This window comes from Vulpes lagopus, chromosome 21, assembly GCF_018345385.1.
Source record: "Vulpes lagopus strain Blue_001 chromosome 21, ASM1834538v1, whole genome shotgun sequence".
Lineage (NCBI taxonomy): Eukaryota > Metazoa > Chordata > Mammalia > Carnivora > Canidae > Vulpes > Vulpes lagopus.
The window spans coordinates 3,952,373-3,968,066 of record NC_054844.1 but is presented as its reverse complement, the minus strand read 5'-3'; the positions used below and the strand labels follow the sequence as shown (position 1 = coordinate 3,968,066).

The 15,694-nt window shown below is 44.6% G+C and overlaps 1 protein-coding gene across 5 annotated transcripts in view; it reads left to right on the top strand.

The window, feature by feature from the left end:
- Window positions 1–10,019: 10,019 nt before the first annotated feature.
- DDX11 (DEAD/H-box helicase 11) overlaps window positions 10,020–15,694 on the top strand; it is a 34,380-nt gene continuing 28,705 nt past the window's right edge. For 4 of the 5 annotated variants that reach the window (XM_041735989.1, XM_041735987.1, XM_041735988.1 and 1 more), the window contains exons 1-3: window positions 10,058–10,205; window positions 14,010–14,195; window positions 14,483–14,630. In XM_041735989.1, the coding sequence (XP_041591923.1) occupies window positions 14,487–14,630 (144 nt within the window). In that variant the 5' untranslated portion in view covers window positions 10,058–10,205; window positions 14,010–14,195; window positions 14,483–14,486. Of the gene's footprint in view, window positions 10,206–14,009; window positions 14,196–14,482; window positions 14,631–15,694 lie in introns of all 5 variants that reach the window. The other variant, XM_041735986.1, reaches the window with a different exon arrangement.

Sequence of the window (15,694 nt, the reverse complement as noted above, 5' to 3'; positions counted from 1 at the left end):
GGCTTCAAAGCCCTCTAAATTCATTGCGCAACCGGTACAGTGGTAGGGTGAAAGATATTCCACACAAATTAGGCAATTCAGATAAATAGTCAACAGGGTCACAGGTCCCGAAATCTGAAAGTCCACCTACAGAAGCTGGGCCTGCTGCCAAATAAGTTGCTTCTAATTACTCTGGAACTAAAGCCTTTTCCATTTGTTTTTCCAGATGTCAGTACTTTGCTTCCCAGTAGCTCTCCTACCTTAGTCCAACCAGATGGGCTACTTTGGATTAAACTCAAGGAGGCGGTTTTGATCTTATCAGACTCAGTATGTTTCTTGTCCTTTCTCTCCCTACAGGATTATTGGCTATCAGCATATTCATTGTCAATAAAGCTTATTTTCTCATTCTAAGACAAGATGACTTTCATCTTAGTTTTTGGGGATTGGGAATAAACCTGAGTGACAGGGCCAGCTCTGAAGTATCTCCTTCAGGTAAAGTTTCAAATGATAAGAGGGAGGGTAGCAGAACAGCATGGCACCTAGTTTCCAACCTTTTTTTCTCTCACTTCCACACACGTTGGATGAAATTCTCAGGCCTGATACACTACATGGCACATTCAGATTTCAGGCTGGAGCAGAAGGTGGGTGTAAACAATGGGTGGCAAGAACTCCAGCCCAATCTCTCTCACTTAAAGTGCATTGGATTGTGATGGAGTGACATTCTTGTTGGGATAACTTTGAGTCCATTCTAATTCTTAAAAAAGATTTATTTATATATTTAATAGAGAAAGTGACAGAGTGAGTGCAGAAGGAGAGGCAGAGGAGAAGGAGAGAGAATCCTGAAGCAGACTCCCCTTGCAGAGCCAGACTCAGGGTTCCATCCTATGACCCAACATGACCTGACATCATGACCCAAACTGAAATCAAGAGTCAGATGCTCAATGTGTCAGTGCACAGAGTCAGTGGCTCAAGAGCCACTCAGGCACCCTGAGGGCAATAATTTTTTTTTTCAAAGGCCTTGACATTTAGGTTATTGGAACTCAGTTCTGAGAAGTTTGAAAGATGTAGAAAGAGGGGCACCTGAGTGGCTCAGCCTATTAAGCATGCCCAACACTTGATCTTAGCCCAGGTCTTAGATCTCAAAGTCATGAGTTCAGGCCCTACTTAAAAACAAAAAACATTAGGTCAAAACAAAAAATTTGGAAAAACCAAAAAACTAGTTCCCACTTTGGTCAAATTGATTAATTTGACCTCGTTGAAGTTAACCATGATCAGAATGGTTTTTACTATTCCTAATTTTTTGACCTTTGAGATAAAATCCTTCTAAAACTGTTTTCCTCATATTTAAAAATGAGAATATTTAAACTTATTTTACAGGCTTTATGGAGTGAAGTGAGATAGCCATGTACTTGGTATAGAAATAATTGTTTAATAAATGGCTGTCATTATTACCAGGGTATGATAGTTACTTTTACACGTCAATGTAGTTGGACCATAGTATCCACATATTTGGTTAAACATTATTCTGGATGTTCCTATGAAGATTTTTTTTTTTAAGATTTTATTTACTTATTCATGAGAGATACAGAGAGAGAGAGAGGCAGAGACACAGGCAGAGGGAGAAGCAGGCTCCACACAGGGAGCCCCATGTGGGACTCGATCCCAGGACTCCAGGATCACGCCCTGGGCAGAAGGCAGCCGCTTAACCGCTGAGCCACCCAGGCGTCCCTCATTGCAGTTTTCATTTGCATTTTTCCAGTGATAATGATGCAAGTGATGTTGAACATCTTTCCATGTGCTTGTTGGCCCATTGGGCCATATGGATATCTTTGTTCAAAGAAATGTCTTCAGATGCATTTTTAAATTGGGCTGTTTTTGTGGTTACTGTTGTTGGGTTGTAGGAGATCTTTACATATTCTAAATGTTATCCCTTTATCAGATATAGGATTTGCCAGTATTTTCTCCCATTCTATAGGTGGCTTTTTTACTCCATTGATTGTGTCTTTTGATATACTGAAGTTTTAAAGTTTATTGCTGTCCAATTTATCCATCTTTACTTTTGCTGCCTGTGGTTTTGGAATCCTATCCAAAGAAATCATTGCCAAAACCAAATTCCCCAAACTATTCTTCTAATAGTTTTATGCTTTTAGTTTTTACATTTAAATCCATTTTAGGTTAATTTTTTTTTCTAAGTAGGCTCCACATCCATCATGGAGCCCAACATGGGGCTTAAACTCATGACCCTGAGATCAAGACCTGAGCTGAGATCAAGAGTTGGTCACTCAACTGACTGAACCACCCAGGTGCCCCAGGTTAATTTTTATATATGGTGTAAGGTAAGGGTCCAACTTCATTTTTTGCATTTCACTGCCTCCCATCTCGTCCTTTTAAACTGCTCACACTGGGGATCCCTGGGTGGCGCAGCGGTTTGGCTCCTGCCTTTGGCCCAGGGCGCGATCCTGGAGACCTGGGATCGAATCCCATGTTGGGCTCCCGGTGCATGGAGCCTGCTTCTCCCTCTACCTATGTCTCTGCCTCTCTCTCTCTCTCTGTGACTATCATAAATAAATAAAAATAAAAAATAAACTGCTCACACCTTCAGAAAGTTTATCACTTACAGTGGCTTTAGTTCTTTTACCAAGAGATGATCAAATCCATATACCCAGCTTCTACCTCTTTCCTGAATGCTAGTCCTCCATTTTCAAACACCACCGAATACCTCATGGAAACACTGGGGGTGGGGGGACATACTATAAATTCAGTCTAACAAATGAGATGGACCTATTTTTTAAGGTTAAGATTTTATTTATTTGATAGAGAAAGAGAGCATGAGTGAGGGGAGGAGCAGAAGGAGAGGGAGAAGGATACTCCCTGCTGAGCAGGGAGCCCATGCAGGCTCCATCCCAGGACCTTGAGATCATGCCCTAAACCAAAGGCAGACGCTTAACCCACTGAGCCACCAGGCAGCCCTGAGATTGACCTATTATATGAGGAAACAGAATGTATCCCATGCCCACTAAAGTGTGGCTTAATGAGGAAAAGTTATATACTCAGATACACACTGGACATAGTTATCAAAGATACTGGGACTCAGAGAAATATTACTAGTTTGCATCTTGCACCATTCCAGGGCTCTAGAGGCAAATGGAGTCTTGAGGATGGAGGCAATCTGCCTTCTGGAGATTCTTTCTCTCTTTCAGAGAAAGAGGCTATCTTTTTTATTTTTTTGAACTTCACAGATTTAATGGTCAACCAAAGAAGCCAGACACAAATGTGTACATGTGGTATGCTTCCTTTTATATGATGGTCAAGAAAAGGTGACACTAAACTGTGGCAGTAGAAGTCAGATATTATTATTTGACCTGGGAGAGAGTACAAGAGAATCTTCTGGAGTGGTGGTAATAATTTCTATTATGATAGATTCCCCTATATATACATATGTAAAAATCACTGAACTATAAATTGTGCTCTTTAGTCTGTATTATGAGGCTATCTTTTTAAAAATAGCCTCCACACCTAGCCTGGAGTCCAAACAGGGCTTGAACTCACAACCTTGAGATCAAGACCTGAGCTAATCAAGAATTAAACACTGAAAGGACTAAGCCACCCAGGTGCCCCTGGGGGTTCTCTCTTAAATGATAGGTACATATCATGGAGCTTTCCCAGTGCCTAGGTGATACATTTCACTCAAATGCTTATGTTTTCCTTGTTCTGATTCTATGCTTACCAAGTAATCCTCCAATTCACATTGGCTTTCCAAATAGCAAGAGATAAATTATTCTATTCACTGGAAATGGCTCCTTTATAAATGAATTGATTGGCAGGGCTGTAAATTTAGTGATCATGCATTTGTAGTCTGGTATTGAGTTTACTAAGGTAATTCAGCTTCTGTACTGATGCTCAGTTGGTATTTATTGAATGGATAAATGTCATGGCCAGTCTATACCCTGGAAAAATGATGCTTTTGAGAGGCCCTAGTCCTGCTTATAGCATGTAACAAAGTGTACCCAAACCATATAACTTCAAATATCTCAAAGATAGAATATTCCTATCTCCCTTCAAAATGCATTATACTTCCTGACCTTATTTCTGTTCTTCTGATTGCCAAAGGCCTAAATCTCAAAATCTGATTCCTAGGTAGGACCCAGCTTTATTTATTATTATATTTTATTTATTGTTCAATTTATATCACAGCTATTTCTAAAGGTGATCTAAGGAAACTTATAATAAAAGTATAGTAATGCTAAAACCAGGGACGCCTGCGTGGCTCAGCAGTTAAGTGCCTGCCTTCGGCCCAGGGTGTGATCCCGGAGTCCCAGGATCGAATCCCACATTGGGCTCCCTGCATGGAGCCTGCTTCTCTCTCTACTTGTGTCTCTGCCTCTCTCTCTCTCTCTGTGTGTCTCTCATGAATAAATAAAGTCTTAAAAAAAAAAAAGGAATGCTAAAACCAAACTATATAATAAAAGCATAAGAATGCTAAAACCAAACTCAATTAATAATAGTACTTGCTAACCTTTGTTGAGCTTTCATAATATGGCATGCCAGGAGCTAAGACCTCAATGTACCAAGATGATCTCATTTGTCTCACAAGAATCCTGTAAGATTGGTCCTGCGATTATCTCCATTTTATAACTGAGAAAACTGAGGCCCGGAGGTTTTAAACAGTTGACCAAGGAAGGTCACCAAGGTTGTTAATAGTGGAGTGGGGATCTGAACCCAGATGGTCTGACTTTACTAGAGCATGTACTTAAAATTATCAAGAAGTAATGAAAACAATAATTAAAAAAAAATATCAAAAAACACTGGCCAATGAAGGGCACGTGGGTGGCTCAGTCAAGCATCTGACTCTTGGTTTCAGCTTGGGTCTTGATCTGATGGGTCATGAGATTGAGGCTGCCTGCTGGCAGGCTTGGCACTCAGCAGGGAGTCTGATTGAGATTCTCTCTCCCTCTCCCTCTCCCTCTGTTGCTCCTCCGCGCGTGAGCATGCGCACTCTCTCAAATAAATCTTTAAAAAGAAAATCCTGGGTAATGAAAAACTAAAACAACATAGATTTAGTTTTGAGATTATTAGCAGCAGAGGCAAAGAAGAATATATAATGGGGTTAAGTAGCTCTTGATGTGGAGAACAAAGGCAAAAGGAATTTGGGTAAAATTAAATTTCTTTCTAAACTGCATACCACTGACAAATCCTTGAGACAGGCAGAATAATACATTCCTCCAGGAACTCCCAATTTACCTGTTAAAGCCTTGCTAGAGGAAAAAAAAACACCTTAGCTTGACAATAGCTAGGCTTCCAGGATCCTGTAAGTCTTCTTTAACATATGAAAATTCTTTTGGAGACTTCCTTGGTCTCTACCCACCCACCTCTCAAATTAGAAGTATCAAATCCATTGCTCTTCACAATCCCAGTGCAGGTCTTTCTGCCCAGAGGTCCCGACCCCATACTTAAATAAAACCACCTTTTTTTTGCACCGAAAACGTCTCAAGAGTTCTTTCATGACCGTTTGCTCCTGGACCCTGACATCAAATCGCATTAGCTCTCACTGTTGAGTTATAGAAAGCGCATTTGTACATGACCAGAAAGTTTTTTCTCCCTGGCCTTGAGCTTTATGAGGAGTTTGTTAAGAAGGTCTTTTGGGTTAATTCAATGAATGGCATCGCCTGAGTCTCTTTAATAAGACTTGCAGGGGTGGTCCACACATGCCTAACAGTCCTGATTTTATCCTTGGGACAAAGCCCAGGGTCTACTATTAGGAGTGTCAATCTTACATAAGATCCATTGCGGGGGAGGAGATAGATAGAGGGTCACCTGCCGGTTTATAGCCTAGTAGTAACTGTTTCATCCTCTCCAATTCCTATTGCTGCCACTCTTGAAGTCCACATCCCTAGGGCATGGTCAGGTTGATTGCATAACCTGGCTTGTTTGCTTGCTTCTGGTTTCTCTTCTCTATTTATTTTTAAGGATTTTTAAAAAATTTATTCATAGAGAGACAGAGACACACAGGGAGAAGCAGGCTCCATGCAGGGAGCCCGATGTGGGACTGGATCCCAGGTCTCCAGGATCATACCCCAGGCTGCAGGCAGCGCCAAACCGCTGTGCCACCGGGGCTGCCCCGGTCTCTCTTCTCTAAAACACTCTTTGAGAAAGAGAAACTGAAGGACTTCATCATAAAAATCTGCTTTTTGCTTCTTCTGCTTCTATCCTTGCTAGGACCTGCACCCCCACTTTATACATGCCTCCTAGTGCAAATAATGTAGAGCCTCCTTTTGTAAGGGACAAGGAGTTAATGATTTCTTTCTTTTTTTTAATTAATTAATTTATTTATTCAGAGAGAGAGAGAGAGAGAGAGAGGCAGAGAGAGACACAGGCAGAGGGAGAAGCAGGCTCCATGCGGGAGCCCCACGTGGGACTCGATCCTGGGTCTCCAGGATCACACCCTGGGCTGCAGGCAGCACTAAACCGCTGGGCCACGGGGGCTGCCCGAGTTAATGATTTCTTTAGAATAATTAACAATTAAGGAAGGACCAGGTGTGCATGACTGGAAGAAGCCACCCTATGTGAGTTCCAGACCTTAGAGGCTAGATGTCTTGACACCAAGACCCCCTGGCTCCACTTAGTAACACCTGGGCCCTCATCTTTGTTCTGACTGGTTCCTGGACGCCTGAGAGGACACGTATCCTAAACCACCCTCAATAAAAACCCAAGACCCCAAACATAGACAAGACTTTCTCCTTTACTTTCTGAGTCTCCCAGACACTCTGTACCTGTACTCTTTCAATGCCTCCAAGAAACTCTGCTTTCACTTCCTGCTTGGTTCACATTTGATTTCTAGCCTGCGCACAGCCAGGGGCCTGCTTGGTTGGTCCAGCAAGACACCCCCACCCCCACCCTGCCCCCCCTGAGTCCTGGGACCTGGCCTTCTGGCATCACTATTACATTGCATTGCTTTCAGCTGAATATTTCCAAGACATTGCTTTTTCAATTTCACCCCTCCGGTCAAAAACATTTCAGTGACTTGCAAATTGCGTACAGTATATTAAAAGGAAACCACAAGACCGAAGTGCTGTCACTTAAGGCCAAATCGGTAAACCAATAATCAATACCTAACCTAACTGCAGTTTGAATCTCCAGGAATTTAACCTTTAATCAGTCAACAGGGAATTTGCAAATCAATGACTAGGAAATTTACTGATAGACTTCTTCTGGTCCCTTTGGGGGAGGGGGCAACCTTGCCTAAACAATTAATTCCTTTTCTTCTTTTTTTAATGCCTTCTTTGTTTTTTAAAAAAAACCTTCTTTGGTTTAACTCAGTGGAGCTCCTCTCTGCTTCCTAGATGGGATGCTGCGGGATTCAGGAATTGTTTAAAAAAGCCAATTAGATCTTCAAATTTACTAGGTAGAACTTTATTTTGTTTTGTTTTTAACAAGTGTAACATCTAAATGTATTATCTTGCTGTTTAAAGTCTTCTACAACCGTTTAAAGTCTTCTACAACCAGACCCTGACTTACCTCCATGTCTTATCCTCTCCTATTCCTTCAATGGTGCTTCTTAGAGGTTTCATACCTTAGGAGTGTTTGTGTGGAGGAGGAAGGAGACCTTTGAAACAGTAGGGCCAAAACCTAGTGAATATTATCACTAAATGTCAAGTTTACCAGATGACAGTTACTCTCTAAAATTTTTCCTCCCTAAAACGTGCTGTAGAGTAGAATGCAACATTTACATCAACTTTAAAGTTAAAACCAAGGCATCAGAGACCTTTTTGGGATTTTGGTGGGCCACATTACAAGGCCGTGGTGGGTAGTTACTTTCTTACCATCTCCAAGCTGTACACATAAAAAACTGACCCTGGAATCACCTTTTATAAACTCCTACCCCCAAGTTTTTATGCAATTTTTAACACTGGCTTCCTCTCCCTGAAAGCCTTTCCTTCAAATTCCAGCAAACTATCCCTCACATCCTTTCATCCTGCCGGGAAATCACACCAATTACCTATGTCATTCCAGGGGGAGCACTTAGTATAAAATGCCTTCTTTCTCATTTCTTAGAATCATTCTGTGATATTGTGGCAATAAATATATATTTGATAATTGTCCTCATTCCTAGCACAGAACCCTAAAATCCATGGAATTTCCCGAGAAGACCCATGAAGGTGTTTATGTTAATGTAGTGATTTTGAAAGGCCCCTAGGTAACAGAGGGATGGGAATAGGGAATCAAAGTGGGTTGGTTGCCAGGGTAACCAACCAGGAGATTAGAAGTTTGTAACTTTAGTCCTGAGGGCCTGGAAATGGAGCTAATGATTTACTCAACATGCCTGTGTAATAAAACCTCCATACAACCCCAAAAGCGGTGGTTCAGAGATCTTCTAAGTTGGTGAATGCATGTAGATTCTGGGACAGTGGCACAGCTAGAGAAGGTATGGAAGCTTTCCACATAACTTGCCCTATGCATCTTTCTCATCTGTCCCTGAGTTTTAGCTTTTTATAATAAACCAGCAATCTAGTAAGCAAAAAGTTTCCCTGAGTTCTGTGAGCCTCTGCAGCAAATTAGTCCTACAGCAGGTGGGGGGCAGGTCATGGGACCGCCCCATCATCTACTGCCTGGTGGGTCAGAACAGGTAACAACCTACCCCTGCAATCAGTATCTGAAGTGGGGGCAAGAGCAGTGTTGTAGGACTGAGCCCTTGACCTGTAGGATCTAATGCTATCTCCACATAGTGTCAGGAGTGAGTTCAGTTTGGTTGGAAAAACAAGCACTGGACATACTTTCAGAAAGTTGGTAGGGATCATATAGAGTCTTATTCCCCACACTTCATGAAGGAGAACCCAAGTGCAGAGAGGTGAAGGTGACATGTTTGTTCTACCAGCTAGAAGATGTTCTCCCTGCTGTCAGGGCTGGTGCCGTATCTTCCTTAATCCCCTCAGGGTAGTACCTGGCACTCAGTAGGAACAGCAATCTAAACTCCTCTTCTGGGATCCCTGGGTGGCCCAGCGGTTTAGCGCCTGCCTTTGGCCCAGGGCCCGATCCTGGGTCTCCAGGATCGAATCCCACGTTGGGCTCCCGGTGCATGGAGCCTGCTTCTCCCTCTGCCTGTGTCTCTGCCTCTCTCTCTCTCTCTCTGTGACTATCATAAGTAAATAAATAAAAAATAATAAAAAAAGATTAAACTCCTAGAGTGCTTTAATTTACCCGATTTCACGATATCCAAGACCCTGTACAAACCTGTCCAGGTGAGCAGGGCACATGCCATCCATTTAGTGGTGAAGTAAAATAACTGAGGTTCACTCAGAAGGCCTGACTGTGGAGGCCGAGAAAAATTAAGGCCATTCCACCTCAAGTTTAGCATTAGCACAAGTACAGCCATTTTAGGTCCCTGGGAATAAGAGCTGAACTTTACAGGAAAAACTGCAGGATGCCCTAGGCAGGGAATCCCATATCAGGGCTTAAGAAACTCCCCCACCCTTTCCCCCATATTGGAATGGAAAAAATTCCTCCACCCCTTCTGAAGATCCCCTAGACCAGCCCATAAAAAAACCCAGCTGTAACCCACTTGGGGGTCCAAGTCCCTGCTCCGCTGTGTCGGGTGCACTTGGATCCAAGCCCGAGCTTGTAAATAAACGCTCGTGTGCTTGCATCGGTGTCGGCTCCTTGGTGGTTTCTCGGATTCGCAATCTTGGGCACAACACTGACAAGAGCCAGGACCAGAATCCGGACTTCCTGATTCTTGGCTACAGCATCTCGTCCTTTGGGTGCTTGGTCAATATTGGCCAATTCGATTAAGTCGAGCAACTGCTGCGCTCAGTACATGTGGCGCCAATCGGAGGAGGATCACGGAAACACCGGGCACCTGGCAGGAGGGCAGACGGAGAAAGCCCAGAATCCTGACCCCAGCTTTCAGGGTCTGTCAACTACCCGGGTTTTCCACGCCAGAGAAACAAAGCCCAGCCCCGACCCCGCGGCAGGAGGTCAGGCGCGCAGGGGGCGGACCCTCCGCGCTCCGGAGTGCGCAGGCGCGGGGGCGGGGGCGCGGGGGCGTGGCGACGCAGCACGCTCCTCCCGGGGCCGACGTCTACGGACGCGCGCCACGATTTCAAACTCGCCGACCTGTGCCCCTCGGACGCCTCATCCACCGGGCCTCGGCGCAGCAGTCCCGGCGGCGAAGAGGGTGAGCGCGGTGCCGCGTGAGGGCGAGGCGAAGCGACAGGAGCGGGCGCACGCCGGTGGGAGCGCGCGCGGCGGGCTGTTGTGCGGGGGGCAGGGCGAGCGGGGAGCGGGAAGGCGCCCTGGGCCGGGTGGGGGGGGGCGCGTGTGTTCCTGACGCGCTGGAACCTGTGGGGGGAAGGGCAGGCCGTGCGGTGGGACCTGCGGCGCCCTGGGGCTGCGCTGGGGCGGCGCCGCCTCTGCTAAGCGCTCTTCATAGGTTACTTTCGGTAGTGGTCTCTGCGACGCTGTGGTGCTGGTGTCTGTTTCTTCTCTACAGTTGCGGAGGCTGAGGCTTAGGGCTGTTAACATAAGCCGGGATTCCAGAGTTGGGCGCCCGAGTCCAGTTCCCATACTGTTAATGACTGCTCTGCTGTCCATTAGGGAATCAAGGTAGAGTAGGGCTCAGCCTAGAGGACTGGGTTGAATAGAATTGACTAGGTTGGTGGAGGAGGTGTCCTAAAAGTGGGAATAAATCCTAATGGCAGGTTCTTACGTAGCGTGAGAGCTCCGAGGGTGGAGCTGGCGGGGAGACCGAGGCCCCAGGGAGGTGAGAATGTGCGGGTTGGGGCCAGGCTCCCTCCAGGTTTTGGAGCATTGCAGTTGTACACCAAGACCAAGCTGTGGCTCTGGATTAGCAGCAGGGGTGGGAAAGGTCTTCTTTTCGGGCTGTGTTGTCTCCCAAGTGTGTGAAGTTGAAGTATTTTAGGACCGTAAGAGCACAATAGTACCCGGAAAGAAGTTGTCTCAGGCTGCCATGATAAGTACCGTAGACTGGGGGCTTCACAGATTCATTTGCTCACAGCTGCAGAGTCTGGGAAGTGGAAGGTGCTGGCATATTTGGTTCCTGGTGAGAGCTCTGTTCCTGACTTGCAGGCGGCCCCTCCTTCCTCATCCTCACATTGTGTGGAAGGAGAGCTCCCTCTTTCCTCTTCTTCTAGGGCTACCAGTCCTTATAAGGATTAGGACCCTACTCTTAAGACTTCATTTAACCTCTATTTCCTACTTAAAAACCTTGTCTTCAAATACAATCTATACTGGAGGTTAGGCCTTTAACACATGAATTTTGAGGGGGGACACAGTTCGGTCGGTAGCAGCAGTTTATACACAAGTAAATGATGAGTGATGATTGAGAACTGAGGAAAAACAAACTTTCAGGACTAGCATGTACCCGAGGGGCTTTCATGTATTTTACCTCATTTGTTAAGCCTATGGTGGTTGCCTTAGCACTGGTGAGGAATTCTAGGGAGGACTTGTGTGGGGTCGTGGCTGTCCACCACACAACCAACTTGAAGAGGTCAGAACAGTTACACCAGATGTCCATAATGGCACTTAGTGAATCTGTTATTCAAGGATATATGGAAACACTTTTTTGTAATGTCCATCGATTCCCAAGCAGGGGTGGAAGAGGGTGATGGGCAACAAGTATGAGGTTGCAGCTGATTAGGTCAGCCTGAGTAGGGATTTATTTTAAAAGGCGAAGCAGTGTTGATTAGATTTTTCTCTTGGGGATTTTAAAACTAAGAAATGTGGAAAGAATTTCCCCCTTGCAGTGGGAGCTGAAGCTCAAAGGTAGAGGGGTGCTGAAGAGGTCCTGTGCAAGCTGAAGTTTGGGGTAAGCAGAAGCTATGGGTAAGCAGAGAAGGTCAGCGGATGGCTCCATCTGGCATGTGACTGAACAGCAGAAGGGCGATCTGTGGGTACTTACTTGCTAGGGAAATTCTTGGCGCTCTCGTAGAGGCCGGATTACTTTGTAAGTTCTAGTCTGCAAGAAATCCCACTCTGTCAGTGGCTTCGCAGATTTCACAAAATTTCTCAATATGTATATTTTCACTAGATCTGCTTTTTACTTGTGTGATTTACTTATGTGATTATCTCTTGCCAGATGACTCTGACTCAAAGAGAACCATATGGACCTTGGTTTGGATCCCTGGTTTTCCTCTTGTTAACTCTGCCTCTGAAAATTATTTAATGTCTGAAAGTGTGAATACCCAACAACTGTATTCCTATAGTGTTGTACAGGTTAACTGGGATAATAATAGTGAAAAGTCCTGTGGAGTGTTTAACACACAACTTTGTGATCAAAATTTGTTGGATACCTTTCTCTTTTCTTCCTGTTTGAATGGTTTTTTGATTACGTGCCTCCTTCTCAGTATTGAATGGTCTGTTTTTTTTTTTTTTTTTTTTTTTAAGATTTTATTTATTCATGGAAAGAGAGGCAGAGACATAGGCAGAGGGAGAAGTAGGTTCACTGCAGGGAACCAGATGTGGGACTTGATCCCAAGACTCCAGGATCATGACCTGAGCCAAAGGCATAGACACTCAACCACTGAGCCACACAGGTACCCCTAATGGTCCTGGTTTTTAAGAGTTCTCCTGCTTGTAGTTCTTTAATCTCCAGTCCTGTTAGGTGCCCCTAAACTATAACTGGAAGACCATCATGGGGACTCCCCTTCCCTTCATAATTGTATTGACACTGTCACTGGTGTTAATGAGGCCAGTCATGTAGCAAGATGGGAAGTGGATTTCAGATTGATTAGTACTTATTCTTTTAGCAATAATCGCACCTTGGATAAACCTCCTTGGCTACGATACTGCCACTGAGCAAAGCTGATTAGTACTTATTCTTGGAAGAGATGGGCCTGCCAAATAGTTTGGGGCAGTGACTTCCAAAGAGAGTGTGGGAACCCCCATAGAAGAGTCAGTCCACCAAATGATGAAAGGAAGAAAGGGTTGGGTGCCTGGCTGGCTCAGTCTATAGAGCATGTGACTCTTGATCTCAGGGTCATGAGTTCAAGCCCCACGTTTTACATGGAGCCTACCTAAAGATTAAAAAACAAACAAACAAACAAAAAAAACTAAAGGAAGAAAGGGTATGGAGAAGCTGTCTCAGAGAAATTTGGTTCAGAAGAGGGGGAGGAAAAGGATTAAATGTGGAGCCGAGAAGTTCTTAGCTCTTGGTCTGATAAGAGAAATGCTGCGGTCTTGAAGTTTTGCGATATAGGTAAAGTTTGGTAGGGTGAGGCCTGGAGCTGATAACCAAGAAAGAATTCTTGAAACGTCTTTGGTGCAAAATGGTGGTTTTATTAAAGCAGGGGGGTAGGATCTGTGGGCAGGAAGAGTGGCTGCCCTGGGCTTGTAAGTGGTGGCTGACTATATACAGGAGAGTTGGGAGAGGTTTGAGGATAGTCTCCTTTCTAAGGAATTTTGGAAGCAAGGTTTCCAAGATCTTGAGGCGGCTGGCTTTCATTGGGAAAAGGTCACTTATTATCATCTAATAAAACCTGAATCATGAGACCCTTCAGATGTATGTCGGTGAGCCACGTGCCAAGGATGATTGCCAACATATATCTTGGGGGTTTAGAGATAAAGGGAGATTTCTAAAGGAATTTTTTATATGTTAAAGTAAACTCTCAGGGTTATAGTGGTCGGGCTAAGATTGCTTTTTGCCCTTAGCAAAGTATTAACATTGAGGCAGTTGAGTCTCTAGAGGAAAGTCCCTCTGCCTATTTCAAGGACTTGTCAGTGTATTTTGTCCTCAGCTAGCCCTCTTTTCCCCCGTCAGTCTCAGTATTGGGGAGCTCTTCCAGCCAGGGCTTAGTTCCTGTGAGGAGAGCTCTCCCAGTGTGCAGCCAGACAGAAAAGCTCTTATTTCTTGAGGCTGGAAAAGTTTTAGGAGGAGACTCTGCTTTATACTGGAATTGGAGGCTAAGACGAACTAAGAAATGACAGTTCCCATGAAATATGAATGTATGTGTGCACCTGTGTATGCCATGTGAAAAACTGTACTAGTGATTCTCTGCCTATGTGTTATGATTCTACAGGTCTTGGCAACAGGACTAAGTGAGGTGGCTTTGCCAGGCAAAGGCTATGCTGCCCATGTGTGCAGAACCGTGCTGCACAGGTGGTGGGAGCAACATCTCTGACCTCAGGGGCACAGGTCCTTGAGAGGAAGTTGCCACACTTTTCCTGGAGGCATTAAAGGTGTTGAAGAAGCAGAGGAATCCCAGGTAAAATGGCAGGATGGTTTTTGTGTTGGAGCTCTGCTGGGCTGCGTTTTGCATAGCCAGTTCAGATAAGTGTCATTAGATGGATTGCACAATCTGGGATGTGCACCTTGGGGAGACTGTGGTCTCTGCTTGCAAAAAAGTGTACAACCCTTGGAAAAATTCCATTAGCTAGTATTGAGAGTGCTCTTAAGAACTGTTCTAGATTTCAAGCCAGTACTTCCAGATTTATTTATTTATTTATTTATTTATTTATTTATTTATTTATTTATTTATTTTCTTTCCCCTAGGACCATGTCTAATAAAACCCAGGAGATTGGTGATATCCATTTCCCTTTTCCCTTCACACCCTATTCCATCCAGAAAGACTTCATGGCTGAGCTATATCGGGTGTTGGAGGCTGGCAAAATCGGAATATTTGAGAGTCCGACTGGCACTGTAAGTATGAATTGTCAGGGGCCGAGAGGGTCCTGAGAGACCCTGATTACCGCCACGAGGCCACCTAGCATTGTTAACCTAGGCAGAGATTTTCATGGTTTGAAGTTGGGCACAGTTGTTCCCTTGGTTTCTCTGAGTAACAGTCACATCCTCTGTTAAATGTTAAACCAGGGGCTGAAGCCAAAGGAGAATTTGAATGCCTGTAGAAACCAAGACCCAGAGCACTGAAACTTTCCAGATTGTTCTGGGCACACAGCGGCTTTGCTGTTGAGAAACAAATTACTATGCCTTTTTCACAGATTTAACAAATTGGTTTAGTCTTCAGGAATGAGGTTACTGAGTGCTGGAGAGATCCAGTCAAAGTCTCCTGGGTTTTTCCTTCCAGGAGTGGAATGATGGAGGAATTTATTAGAGGGTGGCCAGCAGGAGGATCAGGGCTGTGGCTAGCAGTCCCCACCTCTCGCTCAGTGCTGTGTGATGGTGAGCTGCGTGTGATGATGTGAAGGTCCAGCCAGGCCAAGACCTCCTGGAGGCCCCCCTCTGTGTCCCTGACATCCCCTGGAGCTTGGCAAGTTCTGCTCCCTGGAGGCTCTTAAATGATGCAGCAGGACTTCTTCCTCTACCAGTCCACTGAGGTGGTTTTTAGTATCAGCAGTGACTTGCTGATTAGTAGAGTAGGGTGTTTCAAGTCCTTATTTGACCTCTGACTGCAGCAGTGTTGTTGAACATATCCCTCTCCTTTGTTTAAAGTCTCATAAAAATTTAATCAAAATGGTGCATGTCATTTAAAAAATTAAATTTATCGAACTTGGTTCTTTGGGCAGGTGCTTTTAGTTCTTTTAACTGGTTCCTAAGAAATATATTTGCATAGCATATCTGAAATGGTAAGCTTGGTGCTATTTCTAGTTTTTTTTCATTTTAGTCATTGTACCTTCTTCTTGTGACAGCTAACATGTAGCTCTCTTACCATCTCAGTCCTTTCCCTCCCTTGCCCCCATCCTCCCAGTGTAGTTAGATGGAAATTTTTAGCCTCTGCTAAGTCAGTATGCCCTGATTATGGGTTT